Here is a 13,992-nt window from a genome sequence, read left to right as displayed (position 1 = left end):
GCCTAGGGGTGCTGTCCAGAGGCTCCGTCACTGGGCAGATCCAGTCTGTCCACAAGAACCTCAGCAGCTCACAGTTGACTTCTGAGGCCTCTGGCGCTGCCAGGAATGGGGCCATCAGATCCATTTGGGTCTGGTCGGAGAAGGCAATGGCGACCCACTCCAGTACTCTTGCCTGGAAAATCCCATGGGTGGAGGAGCCTGATAGGCTGCAGTCCATGGGGTCGCTAAGAGTTGGACACGACTGAGCGACTTCACTTTCACTCTTCACTTTCATGCACTGGAGAAGGAAATGGCAACCCACTCCAGTGTTCTTGCCTGGAGAATCCCAGGGACGGGGGAGGCTGGTGGGCTGCTGTCTGTGGGGTCGCACAGAGTCGGACACGACTGAAGCGACTCAGCAGCAGCAGCAGCCATAACCCTGCCCCCACTCACAAATGTCTGCCCCACACCGGGCACCATAAAGCACCCCCACCACCAATGGAGAGGGAGGGCGTGCATCTCTGGCCACTGGGCTTGACACCACAAACGAGGCCAGTGGGGACCCCATTTCCTCCACCAGCCTCTGGAAGCCACTCACCCTCAAGGTAAACCCAGCCCTGAAGCTCCAAGGGAAGGGGTCCCGTCCTCAGTCACCCAGAGCCTGACAAAGACCAGACTCACCCTGGCCTCGCCTGCAGTGACCTCAGAGACCAGCCTCGGCCTGGGATCTGATCTCAGGGAGGGACCAGAGAGACCAGGGTGCCTGGTCCTCTGTCTCTGCCCCATTTCTGGGTCCTCATCCATCTCACCCTGCCCAGAGACACCCCCACTGCCCAGGAAGGGGGCCAGGGCCCTCCGTCCTCCTCACCCAGCTCATCTGGGGACCTGGGCCACTGCTGATGACAAAGGCCAAACGTGGCTCTCGGGGGAGGCGGCTCCCACCTCCCTCGTTGACTCACCCCAGACGTAACCAGGGCCCAGGGGGACCAGAAGGGAAGCGGAGCTGGGCAGCAGGGCAGGTCTGCTCCAGCTGCGTCCTGGCTTCCAGGACCTTCGATCACAGAGTAAGTGGAGCTGGCTGTGCGTTTGTCCCAACACACAGGAGGGTATGAGAGAGTGTGAGGGTGTGAGTGTGAGGCAAGGGAGGGAGCGAGTGAATACACGTGGGTGTGACTGAGTTCCTGGCCGAGAAGCCTGGTCACTGGCTCCCGGGCATCATGGCGTCTCCAGGGACCGTGGCCCAGGCTATCAGCACAGCTGCACCATGGGAGCCGGGCTGTTTGCTGTTTCCCCACCGACACTCAGTGTCTCCCCCTGAGCCTCAGTCCTAACTCCTGCCCTACAGGAGGCCCTTCTGACCTCAGCACTCAGGGTCTTGGTCTCAAGACAAGTTGTTAGAGACAAGAAGGGCCAAGGTTGGGAGGCTGACCAACTGCTGCCTCCCTTGGCTAACGAAAGGTCAAGCCTTGGGGGCACAGGGGTGCCAGGGTGCAGGCGTGGCCGTCAGCAGGTCAGGAGTCAGGGCCAGAGGGCTGGAGGTTGGTGAGTCATGACCCAAGTCAGGGCCAGGGCCAGAGAGGACAAGCCAGGCACCTGTTTTGCTCTGGGTAGGGGCATCCTGGACCTTCTCTCCTACCTTGCACTCTGGCCACATGGGGCCATCGGGCTTGTGTCCTGATGAAGGACACTTCTGGCCCCTGGCCCGGCATGGCCATGGTTTCCCGCATAGCCACCCCCAGCCCCGTCCTAGGGAGGGGCAACCAGAACTGTTCCTTCCTCCTGGGTCCTGGCAGTAACAGCCCCTAAAACCCAGCAGTGAGCTCCTGTGCACGAGGATGAGTCCAGCTCCTCCCTGAAGTCCTCTGACTTCAGCCCGTGGTCCCCCTGTCCTTCTCCCCACCTCCCCGAGGGCTTGCACAGCTGCTCCCCCAGGACTCTGAGAGAGGAGGCCTTTCAACATCTTAAGGGTTCCTAGCAAGAAGCACTGGAGAAGGCAATGGCACCCCACTCCAGTACTCTTGCCTGGAAAATCCCATGGACGGAGGAGCCTGGTGGGCTGCAGTCCATGGGGTCACTAAGAGTCGGACACGACTGAGCAACTTCACTTTCACTTTTCACTTTCATGCATTGGAGAAGGAAATGGCAACCCACTCCAGTGTTCTTTCCTGGAGAATCCCAGGGATGGGGGAGCCTGGTGGGCTGTCGTCTATGGGGTCACACAGAGTCCAACACGACTGACGTGACTTAGCAACAGCAGCAGCAAGAAGCACACATCCTTCCCCCGCCACCCCCCACCCCAGTGACTCCACTTCCAATCCCCAGCAGAGGGGTCTAGGTAAGCCCCACACTGGGCCTCAGCAGGAGAGGGGTGAGGGCCCCCATGACTCCAGTCAGCCCCATGGCAACCCCAAGGATAACCACCACCACTCCACCCCCACCTCCACCCCCCTGCCTCACATGGAACAGTCCCTGGTCTCTGCAGGCCTCCCCAGCTTTGTTCAGCTGTCCACAGCCTGGCAGGTGGGCCCATGCCCCCAGCGCCCCTCCTGGTGAGTCTCCCAGGCTTGCAGAGTATACCGGGCCCCAACCTGGTCCGGCCCAGCCCTGAGGTTCCCCCCCGTTTCTCCCCCCACCCCCCAGATGGCTGTGTACTTCTGCTCAGGAGCTCTGCGGGACCCAGCCCAGTTCCGCCACTACGCCCTCAACGTGCCGCTCTACACGCACTTCACCTCCCCGATCCGCCGTTTCGCGGATGTCCTGGTTCACCGCCTTCTGGCCAGTGCGCTGGGTAAGGGGGCAGCCAGGGGGGGCGATGCCAGCCATGCCCAGAGTGGGTGCCTGGCGGCTAGAGACCACATGCCATCCCTGGGGAGGCCTTGCTGGGTGGGGTGGGCACCCTGAGCCGCAGGGCAGCCTGTGCCCAGAACCTCTCCCTATGAGCACATGCTCGGGGCCCCAGGGCCTTGACCGTGGCCACACCCCGTTCTTGGCCCTCCTGAGCCCAGCACAGGCAGGCCTCACTCCGCCTGGGCCAGTGGCACTGTGCTGCTGCTCCCCGCGCCTTGACTGGTGCACAGAGGGCGCCCTCCCGTCAACCCCAGACCATGCTCTGTCCAGGCTACCGGGAGCTTCCAGACGTGGAGCCCGACTCCCTGCAGAAGCAGGCCGACCACTGCAATGACCGCCGCATGGCATCCAAGCGCGTGCAGGAGCTCAGCACCGGCCTCTTCTTCGCCATTCTGGTCAGGGTGAGGCCACCAGCTGTCCCCGCCCCTTTCCCTCCCTGCGCCCCACCACCCCGCCTGGCGCCTACACAAGGAGTCCCCCTGGGAGTCCAGGCCCTTTAGCAGCTGGGGTGGACCCCAGGGAAACGCCACATTCCTTGGCCGAGCCCTGGCTGGAGCCCTGCCCCCGCAGGAGAGTGGCCCCCTGGAGTCAGAAGCCATGGTGATGGGCGTCCTGAACCAAGCCTTCGACGTGCTGGTGCTGCGCTATGGGGTGCAGAAGCGCGTCTACTGTAACGTGAGTGCCGGGCTCCTGGGGAGTCGGGATGCTCTGGGCCCCAGGGAGGAGTCGGGATGCTCTGGGCTGATTGAGGACGCTCTGGGCCCCAGAGGGGTTGGGATGCTCTGGGCTGATTGAGGATGCTCTGGGCCCCAGGGAGGAGTCGGGATGCTGTGGGCTGAATCAGGATGCTCTGGGCCCCAGGGGAGTCAGGATGGGAGGGCAGAGGGAGCACCAAGCTGTGTCCACTCAGCACACTTCCTTCCCACCTGCCTGTCCCTGTTCCCGCTGCAGGTCTACTTCATTTTCCCAGCATCTGCTGTGGTCTCGGCCCAGGGACAGCCCTCATTAGACTCAGGAGCAGGCAGGATGGGAGCCTAGGCCAAGAGCCCCCATCCCTGTCCACATGAGGTGGTGACACTGACCTCACTTAGCTGTGGCAGCACCAAGTCCACCGAATGGGCCTACTGAGACACTCAGGGGTCCTGCCTGGGGCCAGGGGTCCAGGTCAAAGGTCGGCCTTGGGCCTCTTTCCCAAGGACTCGAGCAACCAGAGACCAGGTCCGTCCCAAACCAGTGTAGGCTGCAGGGAAGGCAGGTTTAGGAGACATTTTTTTTTAAGGAACATGAGAAAAGGAAAGATCAGAGAGAATGGCCCGAGGCCACGCTGGAAGCTGTGTCTCCTGAAAAGAAGGAAAAGGCCAGCCTTTGTCTCTGTCCCACTCTGGGGGCACTCTGTTTGAGGTTCTTTCTGAGGGTAGTTGGTGCCAGTCCAAGGCCACCTGAGGAACCTGTTCTAGCAGACCTCTGACCCCGGCTGTGATTTCCTGACACCCAGAGCACTTTGGGGAGTGCAGAGCCCAGCATGGAGTGTGGAATAAACACAGTATAAATAGAATGGACTAAAGCAGGGAGACAACATGGAGTCCAGCAGGAATCAAGTCGGGCTCCTGTTGGGAATTCCCCTGGCTGTCCAGTGGTTAGGGCTCTGCACTTTCATTACTGAAGGCAAGGGTTCGATCCCCAGTCAGGGAACGAAGGTCCCACAAGCTGCACGATGCAGCCAGGAAAAAACACTGGGCTCTTGTCCTGAAGTTCATCGACACAATGGGATTCAGGTCTCGGTTGTCTCTGCTCACAGCCCAGCCCCTCCTCTGTCTGTGCTAACAGACCCAGGCTGGGAGGGGTGGCGGCCCTCCAGCCCCAGGTGCCCGGTCCACCTCCACCTGCATGAACAGTCCCTGATGAGGTGGACAGGGCTGCCACCTGCCCCAGCAATACACGGAGCCCCCAGCCCCTCCCCGCCCCTGCCCCTTGGCGAAGGTGGCCTCCCGGAAGTGCGCCAGAGGCAAGAGGCGAAGGTTGGGGGGTCCTCCCCCATCAAAGGTCAAGCAGCCCAGAGCCGGGCGGCAGGGCGGAGAGCTCCATCACGGGTCAGTCAGAGGTGGGCCAAGGCGGGGACTGCTTCCAAGCACTGGGGGGAGAGGAGACCTTGCAGGGTCAGAGGTTAAGAGGTGGTGCCTGGAGCCTGAGTCCTGAAGCACAGGCGTGTGCACCGCCCCTGCCCCCCCACACACAGATGCTGCCCCTGCGGTCCCACCATTTCCAGAAGGTGGGCAAGAAGCCGGAGCTGACACTAGTCTGGGAGCCCGAGGACTTGGAACAGGAGCCAGTACAGCAGGTGAGGCGAGGGTGGGGCTGCCTTCCCAGATCCGCGCCGCATCCCTGTCTGCCCAGCTCTTTGGCGAGCCCCCTCCTGCCTCATGGGGTATCCTCTTCAGGGCTCCCCTCCTAGGTCCCCCTGCCCCCACCCTGAACCCAGCTCCCCTCAACCCTGGGTGGGAACTCAGGTTCCCCCCTTCCCCACCCTGTGGGCCCGGCCTCCTGGGATCGCCACTCTGGGGAGAGGCCGGGCCTCCGCCTGCCCCTCTAAAGCAGGGGGTCCTCAGCTTTGGGGTCCTTTCGAGACTCTGATGAACGCTGTGTAGACCTCCTACCCAGGAGGACAGATTTCACCTACAGCGGGCCTCAGAGGCCAGACCCAGATGGTGAAGTTTTCTCCCTGGCACTGCGCGGCCTCCACTAGGCGTCGCACACAGCAGCATCGGGCTCCTTCCCTTCTCACCAGGACCCCACGGCCTCCTCAGTCCTTGAACGAGCACGGCTTACTGACGGGCCCGTGGAGGCCGAGACAGGCAGGGCCAGGGCCCCTGGGGCCCAGCCGGGTGGACTGGCAGAGCTGGGCTTTGCCTGAAGCCCCAGCCCCTGCTGTGCCCCTGGCCGGGCCCTCCCCAGTCACCCTGCCGGGCCCTTCTCACCCTCAGGTCATCACCATCTTCAATCTGGTGGAGGTGGTGCTGCAGGCAGAGGCCACCGCCCTCAAGTACAGTGCTGTCCTGAAGAGACCGGGCACCGAGGGCCTCCTAGACCCGCAGGACCAGCTGGGGTGTGGTAACCACAAGGAGGAGCAAGACTGAAGCCACCAGCCTGGCCACACCCCTCTCCACCCCTGCCCCTCCGCCCCTGCTGGTTTTTAGGAATAGGACCTTTTGACACCAACGGGGATTTTTTTTTTAATTTGGTTTTTAACAACTCAGGGTTTTGTTTTTATTTTTTCATCCTGTTCTATTTCTGCAGCGCAGTTTTTAAGCTGGAGGGGGTAGAGGGTGGGGCTGGCCGGACAGAAGGCTGAGGCCTGGCCGGTGCTCAGCTGCCCAGAGCTAGACCCGGTCCTCCCGGAGGCCAGCCCGCCTTCTGCCCGGTTACCCACTGCCCGCCCCTGCCCAGGAAACCAGGGGTTTTCAGCAAATCAGTGTCGTGGAATAAAATCAAGTGTGAAGTGCTGTCTGGTGTGTGGGGCAGCTGGGTGCCCCTTAGACCCAGGACGTGGGGCCTGGCCTGGCTCCACCCCTCACGGCTCAGCCAGGGCAGCCGCCCTCAGGAATCTCCCATCAGGTCCAGGAAGATTCACGGAGCTGGCCGCATGGCAGATGGACGCCAGGGCCTCAGTCTGGCTGATTAGAAATGGAATTAGAATGCCAGACAGCAAGCGCACCCATCTCCCTGTGTCCATCCCCACCCCCCACTTCCTGCACCCCATGGCCTCAGAGAGGGGCCGGGATCCTGTGACACCCCCACTGCCAAGGCCGGGGCTCTGGAAGGGAAATAGGTGAGGTCTGGTGGTTTGGTGATGGGTGAAGGGGTTTCTGCAGCCCGGGCAGCCTGACTGAGAGCCCGAGGGTGAGACATCTCCACCTGCCCCCCACACCCTGCCCGGGGGGATCAGCCCCCTCTCCTCCAGCTGTCCCCGAGGGCCACCCACGGAGCCTGGGACCCGAGGGCAGAGGAGAGCCTCCTCAGAGGGACACCCTCAGGGCAGAGCTGGGTCAGCATGCTGGGTGGGTCCAGGGCAGCATGGCCCCAGGCTGGACACCCTTCCTCACGGCCCCAGAGCCCCGGACCCCGGTGAAGCGTAGCCAGCTTGTTCAGCAGGCAAGGTGTTTGCTGCCTGGACTTGCCCTGATGGGCCCAGAGCTGAGGGACCCGTAGCAACCCTAGCACCTCCTCCCATTTACAGAAGGGGAGCCGCACCCAGAAAGGGGGCAGGTCTCCAGCCAGGCCCAGCGTTTGGCACCTGCCCGCCCCACACCCCTGGCCTGAAGGCCCAGAGCAAGTGGCCCAGTACTCTTACCACCTGACTGCAGCCGTGTCCTTCATCCACATCTGCTCAGATGGCAGGTGTCGTGGACACCACCCGAGTGCCGTGCGCTGGGGACACACCCCCAGTCTCAGTGAGAGAGACTGCCATTGTGGCCCCTCACTTGGGGTTAGGGGGCTGTGGATAAAGGCGGTGACGAGACACAAAGCTTGTCAAAGAGACTTTCTGGTGGTACAGTGGATAGGTACAGATTCCTGGTCCAAGAAGATCCCACATGCCACAGAGCAGCTAGGCCTGCCAGCCACAACTCCTAAGCCCACATGCTGCAGCTCCTGAAGCCCGTGCACTCTGGGGACGGTGCTCCCAACACAGAGTAGCCCTGCTCGCAGCAACTAGAGAAAGCCCTCGCAGCAGTGAAGACCCAAGACAGCAAAAAAAAAAAAAACTGTCCAAAAGGAAGCCTGTCATTCCTTCAGCTGCCCCAGAGCACCTGCATGTCTCCTCAGGGACCCACCTCAGGGCACTGCGGGCAGGGACGTGTAGATGCAAAGGATGTCACCGCAGGACAAGGTTCTAGTGAGGTTCAGAGGCTGAGGTGTGTGTTTCTAGCCAAGAAGGGGTGGCGCTCAGAGAAAGAAAGCGCCGGCCCCTGGCCTGCGTGTGTGAAGGAGCTGAGACTCCAAGCTTTCTGACATGAGCCATGAAGGGCAGGGGTCACCAGGGTCGGAGGGTGCCCAGAGGACGGGCAAGGAGACGCTGGTGAGGTAGGAACAGGTAGGTCCCCACGGGCCACCTTCACCAGCCCGAGAGCTTGACTCTGTGCTAAAGGCCGTCAGAGTCAGGGGAGGATCTCATCGGGGCTGTGACGTGATGTGACCTTTGTCCTTCACTCGTTTGTCAACAACCGTTGAGAGCCTCCCTGTGCTCATGTCCTTGGGGAGCGTGGGGTTGGGAGGGGAAGTTGTTTCTAGAGTGGCAGGTGGTGAGTGTGGTGTGGACGGCGGGGGAGGAAAACCAGCGCTGAGGAGGGGGCATGTGTGGCTGAGATGCCCAGGAGCTGCCTGGGGCCACTTGTAGGCACCCCTTAAGGCCGGAGTGGGCTTGGTCAGTGAAGGGGGCCTCTAGGGCTGTCTCCCCAGTGGACTCATGTCTTTGTGGGACCTGCTCCCCAGCTTCTAGCCCATTCCTCCCACCTTCTCAGGTTACTAGGAGCCACCATTCTGTACCATGACATCTCTGATGGGACTCCAATGGAGTGGACACCTGGCCCATTTTGGGGGTCTCCTAACTAGAATTGGGGGAAGGGGTCAGTCTCTCCCCAGGATGGTATGCTGCAAGATACAGAAGCCTGAGTTTCCAGAAAGTCACTGTGAAGGAAGCAGTGGACCCCAGGAGGAAGGGAAGCGGCTCAGAGAAGGGAGACCGAGAGCCACGGAGGCACCAGGTTTCCGCCCCAGGAGACCTGGAGGGCCGCCACGTGGGGGGCTTCTCTGCCGTCTGGTGGTTCACCCACCACCAGGAGCCTTCCCGTCAATTCCCTTCCCCCGAAGCTGCTTCACATTAGGTTTTTTTTCTTCGCAATCAAGATAGGAATATTCTTAAAGCCTCAGGATGTTACCAAAGGGAACTTGGCTCCCCTCCCCCAGTTCAGTTAGTTCAGTTCAGTCGCTCAGTCATGTCTGACTCTCTGACCCCATGGACTGCAGCACGCCAGGCCTCCCTGTCCATCACCAACTCCCGGAGCTTACTCAAACTCACGTCCATCAAGTCAGTGGTGTCATCCAACCATCTCATCCTCTGTCGTCCCCTTCTCCTGCTTTCAATCTTTCCCAGCATCAGGGTCTTTTCAAATGAGTCAGTTCTTCACATCAGGTGGCCAAAGTATTGGAACTTCAGCTTCAGCATCATTCCTTCCAATGGATATTCAAGACTGATTTCCTTTAGGATGGACTGGTTTGATCTCCTTGCAGTCCAAAGGACTCAAGAGTCTTCTCCAGTGCCATAGTTCAAAAGCGTCAATTCTTCAGCACTCAACTTTCTTTATACCAGCGAGCAGCAAAGCCCATCTACTGACATTGCTTGGGGGAAGCAAAGTTTTTTGCAGGTGCCAAACAAGGAGGAAGGGCAACTCATACTCAAAAGACCCATACTCCATGATGGCTTTCAGGGGAGGGTTTTAAAGGCAACATCAGGAGTGAGGGTCTGAGGTGCATGATCTGCTCATGGACCTTCTTCTGATTGGCTGGTGGTCCAGGTGCTGTTTTGGGAATCTCAGTTATCAACCTCCTGGTTCCAGGCAGTCTGGGGTCTGACTGCTTGGAGTCAGCATGTGGTCACCATCCTCCACCTGGGCAGGGGCGGGTAGCAGGCAGGCTTCATTCCTGCAGAACAACTCAGAGATTTGTGTCAGGTTGTTAGGTATAACCTTGAGGAGGAACTAGGTGTTCTGTGACTGTTGTTTAAGCTCGTCTTACTTTTCTGTTTTTAAAATTTTATTTATTTGGCTGCACCAAGTCTTAGTTGTGGCATGAGGGAAAATCAGTTGAGGCATGCGGGATCTACTTCCCTGACTAGGGATCAAACTCCAGCCCTCTGCATTCAGAGTGCGGCGTGTTAACCACTGGACCACCGGGGAAGTCCCTAGGCACTTCTTACTTTCCTTGCTTGACTGCTTCCTCTGTTTCCACATTCCCTCGCCTGTCTAGTTAGTAACTGCTTGAGCCTGTTCTTTGGAACTCAAGGAAGGCCTCGGAGACTTTACTCCTACAAACAAGAAATGGGGGACACAGTGGGGCTTTTGTACCCAGAAAGACTTCACAGGGTCCGGCTCAGTTTCAGTTCCCGTTTCCTTTGATCCTCTGCAATCCTGAGGGGAACGGGGACAGAACGAGAAAAGGAATAAAGGACTGGGGTGGGGAGGTTTGTCATAAATACGGCCGAGGAACTCGGTTTTAGGGGGCCTTGGTTTCCGGAAGCTGCCTGTTCTGACCCCATGTCCAGTCCAGCCACCCTGGCTAATGGTTCCCAGAGTAAACCCAAGCTACTCCCTCCAAGTCCCGCCCAAGTCTCAGGTTTGTGATCGAATTAACTGTTGTTCTTCCTCAAGGCTGTTTTGGTTTGTGACACAACCGTCAACCGCAGAATATCAATAAATGTAGTTTCACATTGAAAAATGGGGATTCCCTGGTGGCTTGGTGGTAAAGAGTCAGCCTGCCAATGCAGAAGACGCCAGTTTGATTCCTGGTCCAGAAAGATCCCACAAACCACGGAACAACTAAGTCCGTGCACACGAACCACTGAGCCTGTGCTATAGAGAACGGAAGCCGAAACTGCTGAAGCCCGCTCCCCCTAGAGCCGGTCCTCAACAAGAGAAGCCACTGCAGTGGGAAACCCAGGCATGTCAACGAGAGAGTTGCCCCTGCTTGTCACGACTAGAGAAAAAGCTGGCAACAGCGAAGACCCAGCACAGCCAAGAATAAATAAATAAATTTTTAAATTGAAAAATATATAATTTAGAAACAGTGGTAAATATCAAAACTAAAACCCAACAGAGGGGAAACTGGTTGCCTCGGAGATGGGGAAAGGCAGTGGGGGAGACAGGAACCTGCTGCTTTGCTTTATCGTAACAAACCTTGTGGAGCATTGTGATATGTCAAACTACATTAATGTATAACTTGGATAAAAATTAAAGCTAAAACTCAATTTTTTTTTCCTTTTTTGGGTTTCTTTTTCCTTAGCAGAAATGGACCTACAATGGGTTTAAAAGGTTTCTTGTACACTCAGCAAGGGGTGTATTAAACAGTCCATTATTCCAGTAACTAAGATAAAATTCTTGCTGACAGGATACCTGGTATTGCCACTTGGCTAAAAAATGCTGCCTAAGGTCTTTCATTTAAAGATTCAGGTGACAGTCTGGGTGGTGACGAGTCCCGGTTGCCTCAGTGGAGCCCCTAGGTGCCTTGTCTGTTCTGTGTCTGAGCCCAGGCCAGGGCGGTCCCTCAGGTGAGGCTGCCGGCCCAGGGGTGGCGGCTCCACAGAAGAGCTGTGCCTCGGGGCCCTGGCTGGAGGAGTTGGTGGGTCAGAGTTATGGACTCCAGGGTTAAATGGAGTGGGGGGCGGGTGGGTGTGGAAGCAGATTGAATGGAAGGAGGAAGGTGCCTCCCACTACATTTCCTACCACCCCCCAGAGGGGAGCCTGCCTCTGCCAACTGCCTGGCCTAGCCTCCCTTCCGCCCAGGCCTCAGCTGCACCCCAGCCTGTGGCAGGCTGAGCCTGAGCTCGGTACTGAGATGGGGCTCCACGGTCATCGAGAGTCCTCCCCAGGGCCTTCCATGGTGGTCCAGTGGCTGACTCTGTGCTCCCAATGGAGGGGGCCTGGGTTCAATCCCTGGTCAGGGAACTAGATCCCATGTGCCGCAACTAAGAGTTTGCAGGTGGCAGCTAAAGCTCCCACATGCCACATCTAACACCCAGCACAGCCAAAAAAAAGAATCCTCCCTAGGAATTGGGGAGTGGGCTGTCCTGGTCTGTCTCCTGCCTTGGTGGTAGGGTGGTCCCCTTTCCTCTCCGCACTCCAGGCACCTGAGCCAAGTTCCTCTGTGGAAGAGAAATGCCTGGATGTTTCTCCCTGGTTAGGAGGAATGAGCCAGAGGGAAACTGTTTATACAGACCTTGATTAGGAATTGTAAAACATTTGTTTTCTGGAAATGAGCCACTTCATTTAACATTTGGCCACTTGTGTGTGGCTTTCTATGGACTTCCCAGATGGTACAGTGGTAAAAATCCTGCCAATGCAGGAGATGCAAGAGACGGGTTCGATCCCTGGGTCAGGAAGATCCCCTGGAGAAGGGAATGGCAACCCACTTCAGTATTCTTGCCTGGGAAATCCCATGGACAGAGGAGCCTGGCGGGCTACAATCCGTGAGGTCTCAGAGTCAGATGCAGCTGAGCACGCACACACTTGGCTTTCAGACACTCAGCTTACAAAAGTGCCTTCAGAATATCAAGTCCTGCCTCAGGTTAGGGTTTCACCCCTTCCTCTGCACCAGGCCCGCACTAACGGCCCTGTGACACAGGTACTGTTATTTTCCCCATTTTGCAGATGAAGACATTAAGACTTGAAGAGGTTAAGTGACAATATCCGTAATAATTGGTGGATGTTGAATGAGCTCAGACCCAAAATCTACTGATTTCTTTCAAATCAATATTTCTCAAAGCTATAGCTATTCATATATCACTTTTGGGGGGCCATACTACATGGCTCGTGGGATCTTTGTTCCCCAACCAGGAATCAAACCTGAGCCCTAGCAGTGAAAGGGCCAAGTCCTGACCACTGGACCACTAGGGAATTCCTCACTTATCACCTTAATGAGTGTTTGCCATGGCCACAAGCTGCTTGTACTATTCCTAATTTAATTTTTAATTAAATTCTGTTTGTTTTTTAATTGAAGTATTGTTGTTTGGGCTCCCCTGGTGTTTCAGGTGGTAAAGAATCCACCTGCAATGCAGGAGACCTGGTGATCCCTGGGTTGAAAAGATCCCCTGGAGAAGGGAATGGCTACCTACTCCAGTATTCTTTTTTTTTTTTTTTTCTAATTTTATTTTATTTTTAAACTTTACATAATTGTATTAGTTTTGCCAAATATCAAAATGAATCCGCCACAGGTATACATGTGTTCCCCATCCCGAACCCTCCTCCCTCCTCCCTCCCCATACCATCCCTCTGGGCCGTCCCAGTGCACCAGCCCCAAGCATCCAGCATCGTGCATCGAACCTGGACTGGCAACTCGTTTCCTACATGATATTTTACATGTTTCATTGCCATTCTCCCAAATCTTCCCACCCTCTCCCTCTCCCACAGAGTCCATAAGACTGTTCTATACATCAGTGTCTCTTTTGCTGTCTCGTACACCGGGTTATTGTTACCATCTTTCCTGGAGTATTTCATGGACAGAGGAGCCTGGTGGGCTACAGTCCATGGAGTCACAAAGAGTCAGTGCTGTGTTTCAGGTATAAAAGCCATTCAGTTTTTATATATATATCATATTTTACATAACTATATATTCTTTTTCAGATTTGTTTCTGTTATAGGTTATTATAAGATTGACTGTAATTCCCTGTGCTATACAGTAAGCCCTTGTTGTTTATCTATTTTATATATGGCAGTGTGTATATAGTAACCCTAACCTAATTTATCCCTCCCCCTCACTTTACCCTTTGGTAACCAAAAGTTTACTTTCTATGTCTGTAATATATATCTCTTAAGTAACTTCATTTGTAGCTTTTTTTTTAGTTTCCACATATCAGTTCAGTTGCTCAGTTGTGTCTGACTCTTTGTGACTCCATGAATCACAGCACGCCAGGCCACCCTGTCCATCACCAACTCCCGGAATTTACTCAAACTCATGTCCATCGAGTCGGTGATGCCATCCAGCCATCTCATCCTCTCTCGTCCCCTTCTCCTCCTGCCCTTAGTCCCTCCCAGCATCAGAGTCTTTTCCAATGAGTCAACTCTTCACATGAGGTGGCCAAAGTATTGGAGTTTCAGCTTTAGCATCAGTCCTTCCAAAGAACACCCAGGATTGATCTCCTTTAGAGTGGACTGGTTGGATCTCCTTGCAGTCCAAGGGACTCTCAAGAGTCTTCTCCAACACCACAGTTCCAAAGCATCAATTCTGTGCTCAGCTTTCTTCACAGTCCAACTCTCACATCCATTATGACGACTGGAAAAACCATAGCCTTGACTAGATGGACCTTTGTTGGCAAAGTAATGTCTCTGCTTTTGAATATGCTATCTAGGTTGGTTATAACTTTCCTTGCAAGGAGTAAGCGTCATTTAATTTCATGGCTGC

General features: G+C 56.4%; 1 protein-coding gene across 5 annotated transcripts in view; it reads left to right on the top strand.

The window, feature by feature from the left end:
* Positions 1-10,843, top strand: part of DIS3L2 (DIS3 like 3'-5' exoribonuclease 2) — a 356,275-nt gene extending 345,432 nt beyond the window's left edge. For 4 of the 5 annotated variants that reach the window (XM_086335398.1, XM_086335394.1, XM_086335377.1 and 1 more), the window contains 5 exons: positions 2,620-2,767; positions 3,097-3,227; positions 3,397-3,501; positions 5,063-5,164; positions 5,808-10,843. In XM_086335398.1, the coding sequence (XP_086191524.1) occupies positions 2,620-2,767; positions 3,097-3,227; positions 3,397-3,501; positions 5,063-5,164; positions 5,808-5,960 (639 nt within the window). In that variant the 3' untranslated portion in view covers positions 5,961-10,843. Of the gene's footprint in view, positions 1-2,619; positions 2,768-3,096; positions 3,228-3,396; positions 3,502-5,062; positions 5,165-5,807 lie in introns of those variants that run through there. The other variant, XR_015140204.1, reaches the window with a different exon arrangement.
* Positions 10,844-13,992: the final 3,149 nt, after the last annotated feature.

Source organism: Bos grunniens, chromosome 2, assembly GCF_055505025.1.
Source record: "Bos grunniens cultivar Pamir isolate PY7600 chromosome 2, Bosgru_T2T1.0, whole genome shotgun sequence".
Classification (NCBI taxonomy): domain Eukaryota; kingdom Metazoa; phylum Chordata; class Mammalia; order Artiodactyla; family Bovidae; genus Bos; species Bos grunniens.
The sequence above is the reverse complement of the archived record's forward strand: the minus strand, read 5'-3'. Positions and strand labels throughout refer to the sequence as shown.